General features: G+C 33.1%; 1 protein-coding gene across 1 annotated transcript; it reads left to right on the top strand.

Annotated features, from left to right (window-relative positions):
* Positions 1 to 8,898: 8,898 nt before the first annotated feature.
* LOC142545183 (uncharacterized) lies at positions 8,899 to 14,840 on the top strand. Its single transcript, XM_075652183.1, has 8 exons — positions 8,899 to 9,167; positions 10,121 to 10,302; positions 10,944 to 11,203; positions 11,347 to 11,451; positions 11,566 to 11,673; positions 11,773 to 12,752; positions 13,286 to 14,219; positions 14,301 to 14,840. Exons 2-8 carry the CDS (start codon positions 10,136 to 10,138, stop codon positions 14,594 to 14,596), a joined length of 2,850 nt encoding a protein of 949 aa, XP_075508298.1. The 5' UTR covers positions 8,899 to 9,167; positions 10,121 to 10,135; the 3' UTR covers positions 14,597 to 14,840.
* Positions 14,841 to 15,076: the final 236 nt, after the last annotated feature.

Raw genomic sequence — 15,076 nt, 5'->3', positions numbered from 1 at the left:
TCAATTAAAAATGTCATGATAACTAATCTAATATGTTTTTTTATTTTACACATTATTAATTTTTTACAAGTGTCGTTATTAAGTATTTATAACAACATTTAATTAAAAATATCTACAAAAAAGTGTCACAATAGCCATTTATTGTTGTAGTGTGTATTCAGTACTGATGGATTATAAAGAGTGGAATCATCGTGAGGTGGGTTGCTAGAGAGTTGTAATTGTTTCAGCTAGGAGAACGATCAATTAAAACATGACATATATTATTGTATAATTTTAAATATTTGAGTAATATCATGATTGTTAACTATATTTTCGATGACACGAGAAATATCATTCTATCAGTTTTTACTTTCATTCAAAATAAAATTACTTTACGATTTTCTCTTTTTCTTCAATGGAGTAGCAAAGAAAATGGTGATAGTTTGAACAAAGTTGTACCAAAATTCCGATGCCCACAAAATGTATCACGTTCTCGATCCATGACTGGTCCCGTCTTCTATTATATTTCTTTTCATTTTGAACTTTATATTTTATCTCTCCCATTCCGCAAAACTAATCGAGTTTTATAACACTTAATTTGATATACTAATAAAAATAATTTTGGATTAAATAAATATAATGTAATACATTGAAAATCGAATAATCGTGCAAATTCAACAACAAAAAATATATATAATTTGAAAAAAAATGTATAATTGCATGCAGTGTGCGTGCGTGCGTGTATCCATAGCTAATTAATTTAATGCAAAAATTTGTTTGAGACGATCTCACTGATCGTATTTTGTGAGACAACTCTCTTATTTGAGTCATGCATAAAATATGTCGCTAATTTAAAAAACCGTCGCAAATTATATCTACGAACCGTTGTCGTTGAACACACTTTCAACAACACCCTCAGTTACAACAGTTTTCAAATGGCCTAGGCAATGGATAATATTCGTTGTCGCTTAGCATTTTTGTTGTGGTTTTTATTCCTAATTATGATTGACAAATATAGTAAAAGTCATTTTTTTTTAAAAAAAGATTAATATTTTATCTAAATATGCTATTTTAAAATTAGTACTGTTTGCTAAATATTTCACAATATAACCTTCTATAATTAAAAATATGTCACTCTTCAATTTATAGGATTTTTTTAAATAAAAAATATATATAAAAAAAGTTACTTTAAACCAAAAAAAAAAAGACTTTCCAAAAAAGTAAGAAAATTGGATATTAAAAAAATATAAAAATTAGTCATTTCAATAAAAATATTATAACGAAATTTAAACAAATACATTTTATAATTTGGTGTACCACAACATAACAAATAATTCATCTACTAATCGTGTATTAATGAAAATCACGAGTGATTGAGCCATACGTTGATATTGGTTAATCCAAAATATTTTATCTAACTCAAATAATATTTCAGTCATTCAAACAAGAAAAAACAATTTTTATAAATATACGATGTCTATCTCATATGACAAACAAAATAATGATACATAATTAATTATTTCTCAAAAAATGTTAATTTATCTCGTACAACTAATAACTATTTATATAAAAATTTTATTGTTATCATAATAATAACAACACCAAATACAAAAAAAATTCAATATTATCAACAAAAATAATAACGCTACCTTCTAAGAGTTGCTCGTAAGAAATGACAAAATTAATGAACAATATTATCACATAAAATTTTAAAAATTCTTATCAAAAAATAACATTATAATACACAATTATTTCAAAAAAAATAAAAATAAAATTAATATATGTCAAATACTTCAAAATTATTGTGCTCGATAAACCAACACAGTGTAGTCGGAAAATACAACCGGGAACAAGAATCCGTGACAGTTTTAAGCATTTTGCGCAAGTGAGTCGGAGGAAATGCGCGCCATATAGAGGGCCGAAAGAAATCTGTGACAGCTTGTCATGGTTATAAAAAAAAATAGAATTCGGAAGACTCTTTTTCGGATTGCATTATTTTTATAAAACTCTCACTTTTGCAATATATTATTAGATAATTTTTAAATTTATATTATTTTGGAACAAAATCCTCACCATTGTATGCTCGTACAAATTCCGTGTGTAACGTAATACTACAAATTAAAACATCAAATAAAGTGTTGAATATAGGTACTTAACATGTATTCATTTAAAAAAAACATGTATAATTTATACATATAAAGTGGTGAGGGTAATTAATAAACTAATTAATGAATGATGAATTATAGAAAACGAACATTTTGTCGTTTTGATTTCCAAAACCAGCTCGATCCATGGCTTTAGCTCGAATCCCAAACCCAGTAAGATCAAAGCGCCACTGATGCTGTCAGAAATGGATTATTATATATTAATATCGGAAGCTAATATAATAAATATGCTCACAAAAAAAAAAAGAAGAAGGAGAAGATATGTTAATAATAATATTCTTCCCAAAAAAATATACATAATACTTATAATGTAAATTTCGCAGGCTTTGCATATACAAAGTACACACACACATACGACATACATAAATGCATTCTTATTATGTTTGATTATGTATATATTTGACAAATTAATTGACCAAGAAACACAATATTGTTTTTCTCTAAGACTCTGTTTGATACGTGTGATAGGATAAGTAAATGATTAATAATTAGAGTGATTAAAAAATGAGATATATGGATTAATAGATGGTGTGATATTAAAAATATATGAAATTAATTTATAAAAAATATAATAAAAATTTAAATATTATATTAATTATTAAATTTTCACTAATTTTAATTTTAATATTATATTGAAGAAAACAATTCAAAGATATTATGGTCAATATACAATCTTATCATGATCACTATTCAAAAATTATTAATTATCACACCCTTTGAGAAGGGATATTTAATCACACAAATAACATGAAATAGTGTGGGCTTTCAATCATAATCAAGGGTCTGTAGATTAATAAAAAACGAACCAAACGCGAGATAAGAGAATGGCTATTAAATAATCATTCACTTATCATGGTTACTAAACATAGCCTAAATGGACTGATAATTTATGCGATTATTATTTTTCTTTATTTTATGCATTGTATAAATTTCATCGTCGAGGGATTAGTGATAGTATAAATTTATGCGATTATTATTTTTTCTTTATTTTACGCATTGTATAAATTTCAACAATCGCTATCAAAATCAGATTCTCTACCCTCTTCACGAAATACAACAATATCTTGTAAGAGTTTGGTAGCAACATCAATATTCATATTTTCGGATTGAAGACAACGACTCAAATAATTTCATACACTCCATTATGCTCCTCACTCGCTTCATGAGCTACAAGACTACTCAAGTTATGCCAGTCATAGTATGCTTCATTAACTAAGTATCAATCTTTTTCTTTTGTTTTTTGAACAATTTACCACAAAACAAAAGATTTTATCTAAAGAACATGAATATAATAGCCATCTTCTATCATTTTCCTCCTCGTTTGGTAAACTTCTTCTATAATGCAATACGTTAAAATGTGTGTTGGTACTATCTTTTGGAAACAAAATACGAGCATCTCTCTTTGGACCTTTCTCTACCAAAATGTCTCTAACTTTTTTTTATATTATTTTTTTATCAATATTATCCCAGTTTCCTAGATCATCAAAACAAGTTTCATGTTAAATTGGCTCATCATCTTTCTCAGAAGAATTGGATTCATCTACAATGAGAGGTGCAAGGACCTCTTCATTGTTGCCCATTTCATCCATATTGACAGGTTCAAACACGTCTTCGTCATGATTTAATCCATTATCTTCTTCTTTATTCACCAAATTTTCAGCCACGTACATTTTTACTCCCTAAGATATTTGGAGTAAAATACTTATTGATATCTTCAGCTTGACTTCTATTTTTTGATATCGATCCCGACATACTGTACTTGGGAGGCATGGTATATGAATTTGTCTAACAAACATTGAAACAAAGATATAATTTTCTTTCACTCAACCAACCTAATTTACAACCGATCTACCTCAAGGAATGACAATTGACAAAATATCAATCTAATATCTTTAAAAATGCAATCAAAATTATTTAATTGCATCAGAAATAAACATCTTGTAATTGGTTAACAAATCAGATAAATTAGACGGCTCCAAAAACCCAATCCAACAGTAAGCCTAAACATATACAAATTACAATCCAAATATATCATCTCGTAGTACAATCAAACAATTGTGAGTAGTACCCATAAGAGCACAGACACTCTTTTGTTTTAGAGGCTTGTGAAAACCTCTAATATTCCAACATGCAAGCTTCATTGAGCAACCGAGGAAATTTTGGGTTGCCTCCCCATTGCTTCATTTCCTAAGAATCAGCCTTTCATCGGGTTGGTAGTATTCAACACATATTTCGTATCACAAAAACTATTATCCTCTATTCCTTCAAAGAATTTTCTCAACTCCTCACTTTGTTCTTGATTTTTTTCATCGGCATTCTTATTCATATTATGCTTTTTTTCTTTTTATTCGAGCCAACCGTAAACCTATCCTCATCGACCACCTCCCTTGGTCATACTATCAGACACTATTGGAATTTCAGCTTAGACGGTGCATGATGATTAACGGCATGCATTCTTGATCAGCGCCATCTCAATTTATGTTGCCGCCAAACTACACTCTTTGACCTATTTCTTCGAACATTACCAACCCTTGTTTATCACATCTCTCCTCAACAACTTGCTTATTTCGATTACAATCATCCTTAATGTGTCCCGCTTGATTGCACATGTTGCAAAACTTTATATCTTGTTAATATCCACTTCACCAATTTGTAACGTCGCCTTCAACTCATTGTTCCTAGGCGGGGAAACAATAATTTCAACCAGGACACAAGTATAATTGACTCTCTTACGATCATGAGTAAGCAAATCCGAATTAAAAGATACCAACCTTGGACGACATTTTGCTAAGAATATAGTGATTCCAAAAATCCAGTGGAAGTCCATGGATTTGAACCCAAGACCAAGATGGTAATGTGTTCATATCCTCCTCTCTAAAACGAAAGCAAGATGGCATTTCCTTCAAGAACAAGTGGAACCCGTACACCATATACGTCCTTCCACTCAAGACTCGATCATTCACTACACAACTAGTAAAAGTAAAGACGATCCATCCACTGGCATGAGTTTGAAAACGAATGCCCGGTCCCCGCATGTTCGTACCAGGTCAAGAAGCGCGGGGGTAGGTGGCCGACCAATCACAACATACCCAAGCAAGAAAACTCCAAATATTTTCTCGATTGTATCGATATCCTCATAGCCAAAACTCAGTTGTACATCTCCTGAATCAATAAACTCGAGTTTATGTTTCACATTAGTCATCCTATTATTCATCAAGAGACTGACAAAAGAAACACGTGGTTGCTTGTTAATTAACCATCCTTGGATGCACATGAGAAATGTTCTTCGCATTAGTAATCTTCCTATTCATAGCTACTACCCAAGCACCATCACCATTCCCCCCAGAAAAAAAACTGCAACATTGGGAGCAGACTCTAGAAGCTGCAGAGGAGAAGCTTCACAATTCTTCCCAACACTGTTACTATCTTCCAAAGCCATACTCACTGAAACAATATATCAAATATCTGATATGCCCAATCCACAATGTAGCTGGAAAACACCAAGTTGATAGAATGGAGGAGCGAAGAAGGACGAAAAATCTAAATAAATCTACCCACAAACAACTTCAACTCGGTAGAACCAAAGCTACGAACTCCCGAGCAAGAATGACCAAGTCGCCCCTTCTAGTGAGAGGTGAGAGTTTCTCTCTCTAAACATGACTCTCTATTATGTTTTTGGTCACCAATTGTGATTCTCTTTTTAAAAGTGGAAACTATAATTGGCTTAAAGCAAAATAAACTAAATTTTATAAATCATAAAATAATAATATACAATAAATACCAAATAGACACAAATTACTTAAAAAATTCATCATTTCATGCACTATTTTATTTTAAACTATGGTGATAAATGAAATATTATTGCCATATAAAATTTTCAGGGAAAGCACCGAAATGTGCCGACAATGAGTTAGATCCATTCAACCTACTGAATTGTACTCATTTTTAAGGAATACGAATTTTTTTTCTCCGAAATTAAAATTTGGCAGGTATATGTTCACGTCATAATTATTTGAATTTGACAAAAATGCCCTTTGTACTTATTTATTTCATTTTGCAATAGCATCATGTCTTCCATGTTCCCTAGGTAAAAACTTTTATATATCACTTTATGAAGAATACAAATTTATCCTGTAACATGTACATAAAAAAAAAAAACGAGTTCATATATTTTTTTAAAACAATAATTTTTGTGAGATCTTGATTTTGGTCATCCATTAAAAAATTATTTTTATGTCACAAGTAATACTTATTATTATAATGGTTGACACGTATAAAGATTCACGAAATCTTATCACAAAATACCTACTATTTTTTTAAATTTACACACGCGCACACACTCTATACACACACATATATATATATATATAGGTAAAATGATGAGTGGCTATAACTAAAATAGTTAATTTGGCCGCATAGGACTAATTATGAAGTAGGTTCTGTGACGTTAAGTGATAGACAAGTTTATTGTCTACTGAGGGCATCCGCATCCGTCGGAATTAATCCATGTTAATAACTCTCCATCTCATCAAAAATGATTGGATCCACGAGCCACATATTCATTACATTAACACTTCCCCATTATTAACACACACCCACATTCATTTAATTTCAAATTTCATTATTTATGGGTCCCACTGTCCACTTACTCATTTTTTTTTATTTTTAATATTTCAATATCTTTCTAATATTTTTAAAATTTTACAACAAATATTACTAAAGATAAATAGTATTATTATTTTAAAAATAATTTAATTCCAATATTCATTAAAATATTATTAAGAAATGAAAAAAAGTTGGACTCTTTTATTTAAAATATTATTCAACACAATCTCTTTAAAAAAAACACAAAATACAAAGAAAATGAATTACGATAATCGAATATAGCCGTTGGTGCATAATTTTGCCGTTTGAAAATAGCCGTTGGTGATAATTAGCGACGGTTTTTGAAAACCGTCGCACATAGCGACGGGTGTTAAAAAACCGTCGCAAATAGCGACCTTTTTTTAAAAAAAACAGACGCTTTTCACTTTGCGATGGTTTACGAAAAACCGTCGCAAATTTCGAAATAACGCCGTTCATTCTGATGAATTTCTTGGATGCCATGTCAGCCAAGATTATTAATTCTTGCGCCCACATTGGTGGGCGAAAATTAATGGGTGTTATTAACACCCATTAACCAACCAATGTGGGTGCCCTAATGATCAGTTATATCATAAAAACTTGAAACTAAATGCATCTTATTTGTCGTAAATATGAAGCAGGTAAAAATTATTTTACAATACTTATTTAAATAATTTATGTGATACCCCCATCCTCTATTATATATATGTGTGTATTGTGGGGAAAATTCAAAGACTTTTAAAAACTAGTGTTGATTATTTCCGTATTTTTTTTTGGGTCAGAATGCGATAATTTCATTAAAAATATATGATTGTATGTTTTATATTATCCCATGCTATAAAACAAACCCCATTATAATATGTTGGGTCAAAGAACACAATATTGTGGAACCTTAATGCACATGAATGCGAGAACATTGGGTGTGAGTTCACTAATTTTTCACAATATACTCAATATTTCATTAATTTATTTATCACGAATGATGGCTTTACTTAATATCTTAATTACTTAATTCATTAATTATCATTATATATAAGGATATAATAATTTCCCTAATAATAATGCTTGTAAATTACATTTTCTACCCACAAATTTGTGTATCGTGGAATTAAAACAATAAAATAAACTAAATATGAAGTAGAATTCCGTGATCCTACATGTATTTTATTCAATCCTCATACGATACATGATTTATGAAAAAGAAATGAAGTATTATTATTATTATTATTATTGTATAACATTATTTACAAGCCTTCATTGTTTGCGGACCGGAAATACTAATTTTTTTTAAAAAAAAAACTAATAACGTGTTTCTCTATCGAGGGCACTATTTAATTAAGGGCGGACAGAAATATATTTTGTAGGATGGATATTTATTTGAATTAAGATCCAAAATTACATCCTAAAACCCTAAATTTATCACTAACTACCAACAAATCAATAAATTTTTTATGCAATGGTTTCCTAAAAATTTGGTAAGTTGATTCCCATTTATCACCCCCGGGGACGTGTCAGGTTCTAGGGTTATCCCCACCTCAACCTCTCCACCCTTTGTTACCACAAAAAATTTTTAGGGTTGTCATTTAAATTCCCCCAAAAAGCTTCGCCACACGCATCAGCAAACAGTGATCCAACGCGCCAATCAAGTCTTTCGTTAGTGCGTGGACAAGACAACGACGGGCTGACCACCCTCCAAAGGTCGGCGCGTGTCTCCACGTGTTTGACTCTCGTTTGACTAGGGTTTCTCAGGACAAATATAGTGGATGGTGATAAGCATTGCACTGCTGGCGCGATCTGATTGGCTCGAATTTTCTCTCTCCTACGTTGTGGGATTAAATTATGCCGCAGGAGATCAAATATTAGTTCGTGTTTTACGATTTTCTTTTATTTGTTGCTATTTTTAGATAAAATTTTACGATGACATGAGATTTTAAATATGGTTTGATGTGATTGTTTTGCATTAAATAAAGATATTATAACTTTCATATATAATAAAATAATAATTTTAAAAATATTTTAAAAATTAAATAATGATATATATATATATATATATAATTTAATAAGATAGTATATTATTAAAAGTAATCGTACAGAAGAAAATAAAGAAAGGGATACACGCACCACACAGCACCCACTCTCCTGTCTAGCATATCATTTTCTCTCACTAAAACATTTGTCCTTCTCTCTCTAACCAATTTCAAACCTAAAAGCTCTAGGGTTCTCTTTCATTTCGCACTCGAATTCCTCTCACCCACTTTCGAATCACCTCAAGATAACCAGATAACTGAAGTCTCCTCTCCTTCTCCTATCGAATGAGGATTTTTTCGAAGTGAGCCGTGGGGAAAATTTTCTGGGTCGATCAGTGAGATTTTGATCTGATTTTGCGATTCAGCAGGAAAGGTTTGTTTTCTGGTGGCTTTTTGCTGCTTGTTGGTTTGCCTTTTCTTGTATGATTAGTTTGTTTTTGTTGTTTGAGAAATTTGTACTATGTTTTAGCTGACTTTCAGCTGATTATCTTGCCTCGCATAATTTTTATGCACCAAGGATTTATATTTATTTTATTGGCGTATTTATCTTGTGTCCTTTTTTGTTTGGATTTCTTTAATAAATGTTATCGTCTCTGATACTTAGCTTGTTTATCACTGTTTATGATTCATCTCCAGTGAAGTTAGTCCATGTAATTATAGAGACCTTTCTTTAATTCACTGAACCCTAATTTGGGTTAGAGGTGCTAATGCGTAGATTAATTAAACTATTTACCTTCGTTTTTGTCCAGCTATAATTGAATGCTGTAAATGGGTTTTGTGTCCAATTTTTTTCTGGCCGCTGATACTTTATCTTTCACTTCTCTTGGTAAAAGCAATATTAACATTTTCCCTAAAGAAAACCCTTAAATTGCTTTACCTTTGTTGTAGTTCTTTCTCTTGACTTGTTTTGCTTTCTGTTTGGTGTGTTTAGCTATCTTTCATTTGTTTATCATGGAATTTGCTAAAAATCTTTGATCCGGTACAGCTTTATAAATATTGGTTTTTTAACTAGGGTTTCAACTATTTGTTCCACTACACATTTGTGCTGCCACATGTTTAGCGTCACTTGTTTTAATCCGGTTTTAATTGTTGGATGTCGTTTTCTTTTGTAACGGGAATTTAACCGTTTGTCATGATCTTGGACTATCTTGTTTATTTATTGCATCTTCAATGAATTTTACATAAATAAACCCTCAGTTTTTTTTAATATATATATATATATATATATATATATATATACACACACATATATCCCTTGAAAGTGTACCATACGTTGATTCCAAGGACTAGTTTCTGAATCTGAATCGTTTTATTCAACTAATATAGGTATATATTCTTGGAATGGACAAGAGTATTGTGCCTGTGGAAGAAAGTCACCGGAAAAGTGATTCTGCCGCTTCTGCAGCAAAGTCCATTGGGTCACTTGTTCAAATCAACTCAATAGCTATAGACCTTAGTAGCGCTGCTGAAGAGATCGAGTCCCCAGCACATGAGCATTTTTCAATACGGTAAGTCCTTTTGGCTTTATTTATACACATGCTTGCTAAATTCTATCACAATTGGCGCTGTAGAGGTTGGTTGATTTGAAATAATTTTATGGTAAAGGGATGTTTTTTATGGTGTGTATCTGCGGTTTTGTGGCACACCCACAAGATAAATATTTTCTAACATATCCAATCTTTGATATTAATAATTAATTTGGATGTAGAGTGTTGTTCGAAATCATGTATTGGAAAAAGGCAGATGATACATGGGTGGGTGGAAACATGTTTGCATATCATTGGCATAGTCAGCGCTCCACTTTTTCCAATATTTGATTGGTGATGCTAACACATTTTGCATTGCTAATGTTATACTGTTCTTTACAGTCTGTAAAAAATAATAGTTTTCTGTGTAACATGTAGCGTGAAAGGTTTTCTTAAGTTTTGGATAAAATGTCTGCATGTGTGACTTGTGCTCAGATTCAATCCAGGAAAACTTTGGTTGATTTTTGTTCAATTCCTATTGATTTATGGTTTCATAGTTGGCCATTGAGTTATATTTAGTCCGTTAAATCACTGTTTCTCATAATAATAAGCTACTGTTATGGGGTTGTATATTTGTTAGAATACAACAAATGGAGAGAATTCATTTTCTATTCTCGATGCAGTGGCTTTGTTTCCGAAATGAGGAAAAAGGATTTGAAGACTTGCTCCTTGTTTGCTTCAGAATGTAATCCATCAGATAATCTGCCTATGTTATATGTTCCCAAATTTCGATGGTGGCATTGCTCAAACTGCATCCCAGAGATTGCCACTGAGAGGACGACACTAGATATGGTATTGGCAGACAGAAGTCTTGCTGGTACTAGTTCTTGTAAGAATGTTGATGGAGGAGATGGCTTGTTCTTATACAACAGAAAGAAAACTGGTAAACAAGTAAATTTGAGATAAAATTTCCAATAAAGTACTAACCGTGCATTTTTTCAGCCTATAAACATGTATAAATAACACTGGGTCGGGGTACAATTTTTATATTTGCTTTGTGTTAATCTGGACCCCCTACCTTTCAAGGAAATAAAAATGGGCCAAGAGACTACGGAAGTTATCATGCAGACAATAATACAAGAGATAATATCATGAATTCTAATCCACCTCGGGCTGAGGGGCATAAGACATGTGAGTTCTGCTATCATGGAAGCCTTCTACAGTTAGCTATTTCTTAAGCAAATCTATTTCACTGTATTACATTTTTCCCCATTGTTTTCTGTAAAATCGAGATTAACCATGCAGGCAGCAAAGACAAAACAGATGTCCGAATCAAAGAAGGTGGAAATTTGTGTGCTAATATAGCAGAAGCTGATCCATTGCATGTTCAAGAAATAGACGCACATTCTGCAGGTAACTTGAAAGCGTTTTTGTGAATTTCTATAAAATTACTCATGATTGTTGCTGTCAAAAATATTTTCTCGACAAGGGCGTTTTTAACTTTTGTGGCAGATGCTTATGATGAGCCATTTAATTCAGCATCGGGAAGCAATGGCGCATTTAGTTTTGTGCCACACCGGAGAAAACCAAAGTTACGTTCCTTGGCTGATATAATGGAGGAGGAAACAAATCTAATAATCGAGCATCAAAGAACAAGATCCGCGTCATCCAATGGAATTCAGGTTACATCTACTGGGATGGAAGCAATTTTAGCTCCTATGCCAGACATCCTTTCTGGCATTTCAAAAGGCACTCGAAGTCCTCCGAGAAAACGAAAGATGGCCCTTGAGGAAGACATAGAACCTTTGGAGATGAAATACTCAAAAGGCACAACTAAACGATTCAGGGGCCTAATGCTAGATGGCGGGAAAATTCATAGTAGAGTTGAAACTTCTGATTCAGAATCAGGAGGGGATGCATCCACACGATCGAGTTTTCAGCTTGCTTCGAAGGCTCAACGGATCAAGGCCAAGAAAGGTAAGGCCCTATATATGAACAAAAAGACAAGGCCGGTTGTTATTGACAATGGATCAGTGAAATTACAAGAGGTTCCGAAGACATATGCTGCAAATTCTGAAAATTCATTGAAAGATACTGTTGCTGAGACTAGTATATATAAGCAAGGGCATGTTCCTTCTACATTTGTGGATGTAGGACCATACGTCCGGAGTTTTCTACCTGCACAACTAATGGATATGATCTCTGATCCTTCAAATAGTAAAAGCCCTGAAATTGAAGCTGATCATAACCCTTTTACCCCTTCGGGGAAAAACATTCTTGGAGAATGCAATAACAAGGCAAAAGTGGGATTGGACCTTTCACTCAACAGCTTCATAGATTCTGAAAGGAACTCCAACAATCAATATTCTTTCAGGCAGCATAGGGGAATTCCTGATCTCAACGAGTCATTTGGCCAGAAAACAGATATGATGCAAGGGAAGCAATTGCAGAATCTTTTTGAGGAGAGGAGTTTACTCCCTCATAATACTTTGGTATGCAAATTGTCTTCTGAGTGTTCGCAGGAACTTCTGCTGTTTGCATGCTAGTTTGATGCTTAACATAAGCTTATGAAGTATCCAGTAAGCTTGTAATTCTTAAGAAATCGTCTTTGAATAAGGTTTTGTGTTTTGAGCTGATTGGGCCAGTGCGATTGCCTGATATTTGACTTGAAATTGGATGTTGAGATCAAAATTGCGTCCTCGTACATATTTTTTCTCAAAGTTTCACTTGTTTAACTGATTTTGGTTGTTTTAGTCTGGTAGGGATGCAGGTTTTCTCCTATACGATTAACAGTCATTCTACTAGTTAACTACTGATTGGAGTCGAAAGGACGATGCTGAAAATTTTCCCCAATAAAGGGGGCATAAGAAAGAACAAAAGAAAGCTAGGATTTTACTTCTAGTTGTGTGGTTTCCTAACCTAATGTCGCATGTTGCTGTTTGGCCTGTCTATGAAAACTATATGTTCGATGTATCATTTTTGTTCAGTTGTGTTTAACTGATTAACATTTCTGTTAATTTTCCAGGACGTCTCTATTTCTCTAAATAAAGAAACAGCCACAGAAGGCAAAAGACCATTGGGAGTTTATGAGTCGTCAACTGTTCAAAGTGTATATAAGAATATAGAACTTCGAGGAGCTTCAGATGAAATGGAAATAATTGAACTATTGGCCAAGAATAAACGTGATAGGGAACTTGGAAATTTAAGGAAACATGTCACATCCGTGGGCATCAACAGTTCTATCAGAAGGTCGTCTGCACTTTATGCAGATGGATGTCACAGGATGATTAATTTTCCTCCAGGAAATGCCAGAACTGGTGTCCCTGTTGCAAGTGGCAACATATGTGTTGGCCAAAGTATTCCTGTAAGCTTCCCTCGTTTGAACCAGTATCAAATGGACATGAGCAAACTGAATGAAAGCCAATTCAAACTCATAACTCCATTTACGCCTACTCAACAGAGGAAACCACGATATTTGACTTCAAGTTCCATCATAGCCGGTCCAAGACCACGTGAAGTACCAGATCTCTTGTGGCCTCCCAGATGCGAAAATGTACCATTTCATCACATTCCCCCGAACAGCATGGGAATGTATTCATTCTCTGACCAGTGTCACAAGGGAAAGACCATCAGTGATATAAAGGGTGGCGAGGGAAGAATCGGGACGAGCCCAAAATCAGTAGGGTCTTTAGATCCCTACTCGAATGATGCAATTCCAGCTATGCAACTGCTGTCTTTGATGGATCAGGGAATCGCGTCAGGTTCTTCGATAAAAGTGAGCCAAAAACATTTTCCTGATAAACCATTCTCGCCTTGCAACCACCACCCACGGGTGAATTGGAACGAGAACCAGATGTTCCTCGGTGGATCTATCTTTTCTCAAAATAACCAGAAAACTTTGCACCATGGTGTTTATTGTCCTGGTGAAAGCTCAAAGAAGGCTTCATCCTATATACAAGGTACTATCTCGAATTCCTCAAAGTTTTCTAATTTCGCATTATCTATTTTCACCGTCATATTCTGAAAGTGACTTTTTTTAGTCGGTCAAGTACGTTCTGAGCCGAAGAACTCAAATACCGTTTTCTCGGGGAGGCCTAGTGATCATGTAACTCAACCATCGAAAAATAATCCAGCATTGAGTATTTGCATTCTTAACAAGAACCCGGCTGACTTTAGTATTCCTGACTCAAGCAACAAGTATACCATAAGTGCAAAAGATTTGAAACGTAGAAATATGAATGCTTCGAAAGAAAAGTCACGTACGGTGAATCTGGAAAATAAGAAGAGAGCAAGAGTGAGAAAGAATGGTTTTGCAAAAGAGAACTCCAAGAAATAGAGAAAATATACATGGCCAGTATCTGGTATTTTATGCTTTGCTCCCCGATGAACAACTGAGATATGATTTGGTGTTTCCTCTTGTGGGATGACTTGCATTGTATTAAATCAGCTGATATACCTTTTCAGTTGTTTAATAAAATGTACACAACTTTAAATTATGGCAACATTGTAATTCGGAAACAACAACCTCGAAACCGATCAAACTTAGGCATCTGGAAATTATATCAATTAGTGTGCTTATATCAGTTCTCTATATAGTTAATTAGTGATGTGCTAGCTAGCTAGAAATAGAATCCATTCTAGCTCAAGTTCCAGCTATACAATATATAAGCATCACAACGACGAAACTGTGTTCCAATGTTTACAAATTTTACAGCCGATTATGTAATTAATTATGAAAAAACTTAATGATTTGAACTCTAGTACGTGCTGTCTCGTGAATATTTGAGTCTAGGGATTTGATCTAACATTAATCCAA

The sequence above is a fragment of the Primulina tabacum genome, chromosome 5, assembly GCF_025594145.1.
Source record: "Primulina tabacum isolate GXHZ01 chromosome 5, ASM2559414v2, whole genome shotgun sequence".
NCBI lineage: Eukaryota > Viridiplantae > Streptophyta > Magnoliopsida > Lamiales > Gesneriaceae > Primulina > Primulina tabacum.
This window is presented reverse-complemented; position numbering and strand designations above follow the sequence as displayed.

Bases quoted from the DNA above. Each gene is read 5' to 3' on its own strand.
- LOC142545183 (XM_075652183.1), top strand. From the start codon at position 10,136: ATGGACAAGAGTATTGTGCCTGTGGAAGAAAGTCACCGGAAAAGTGAT. The intron at 10,303-10,943 runs GTAAGTCCTTTT...TTCTCGATGCAG, and splicing joins CATGAGCATTTTTCAATACG to TGGCTTTGTTTCCGAAATGA. The intron at 14,220-14,300 runs GTACTATCTCGA...GACTTTTTTTAG, and splicing joins GGCTTCATCCTATATACAAG to TCGGTCAAGTACGTTCTGAG.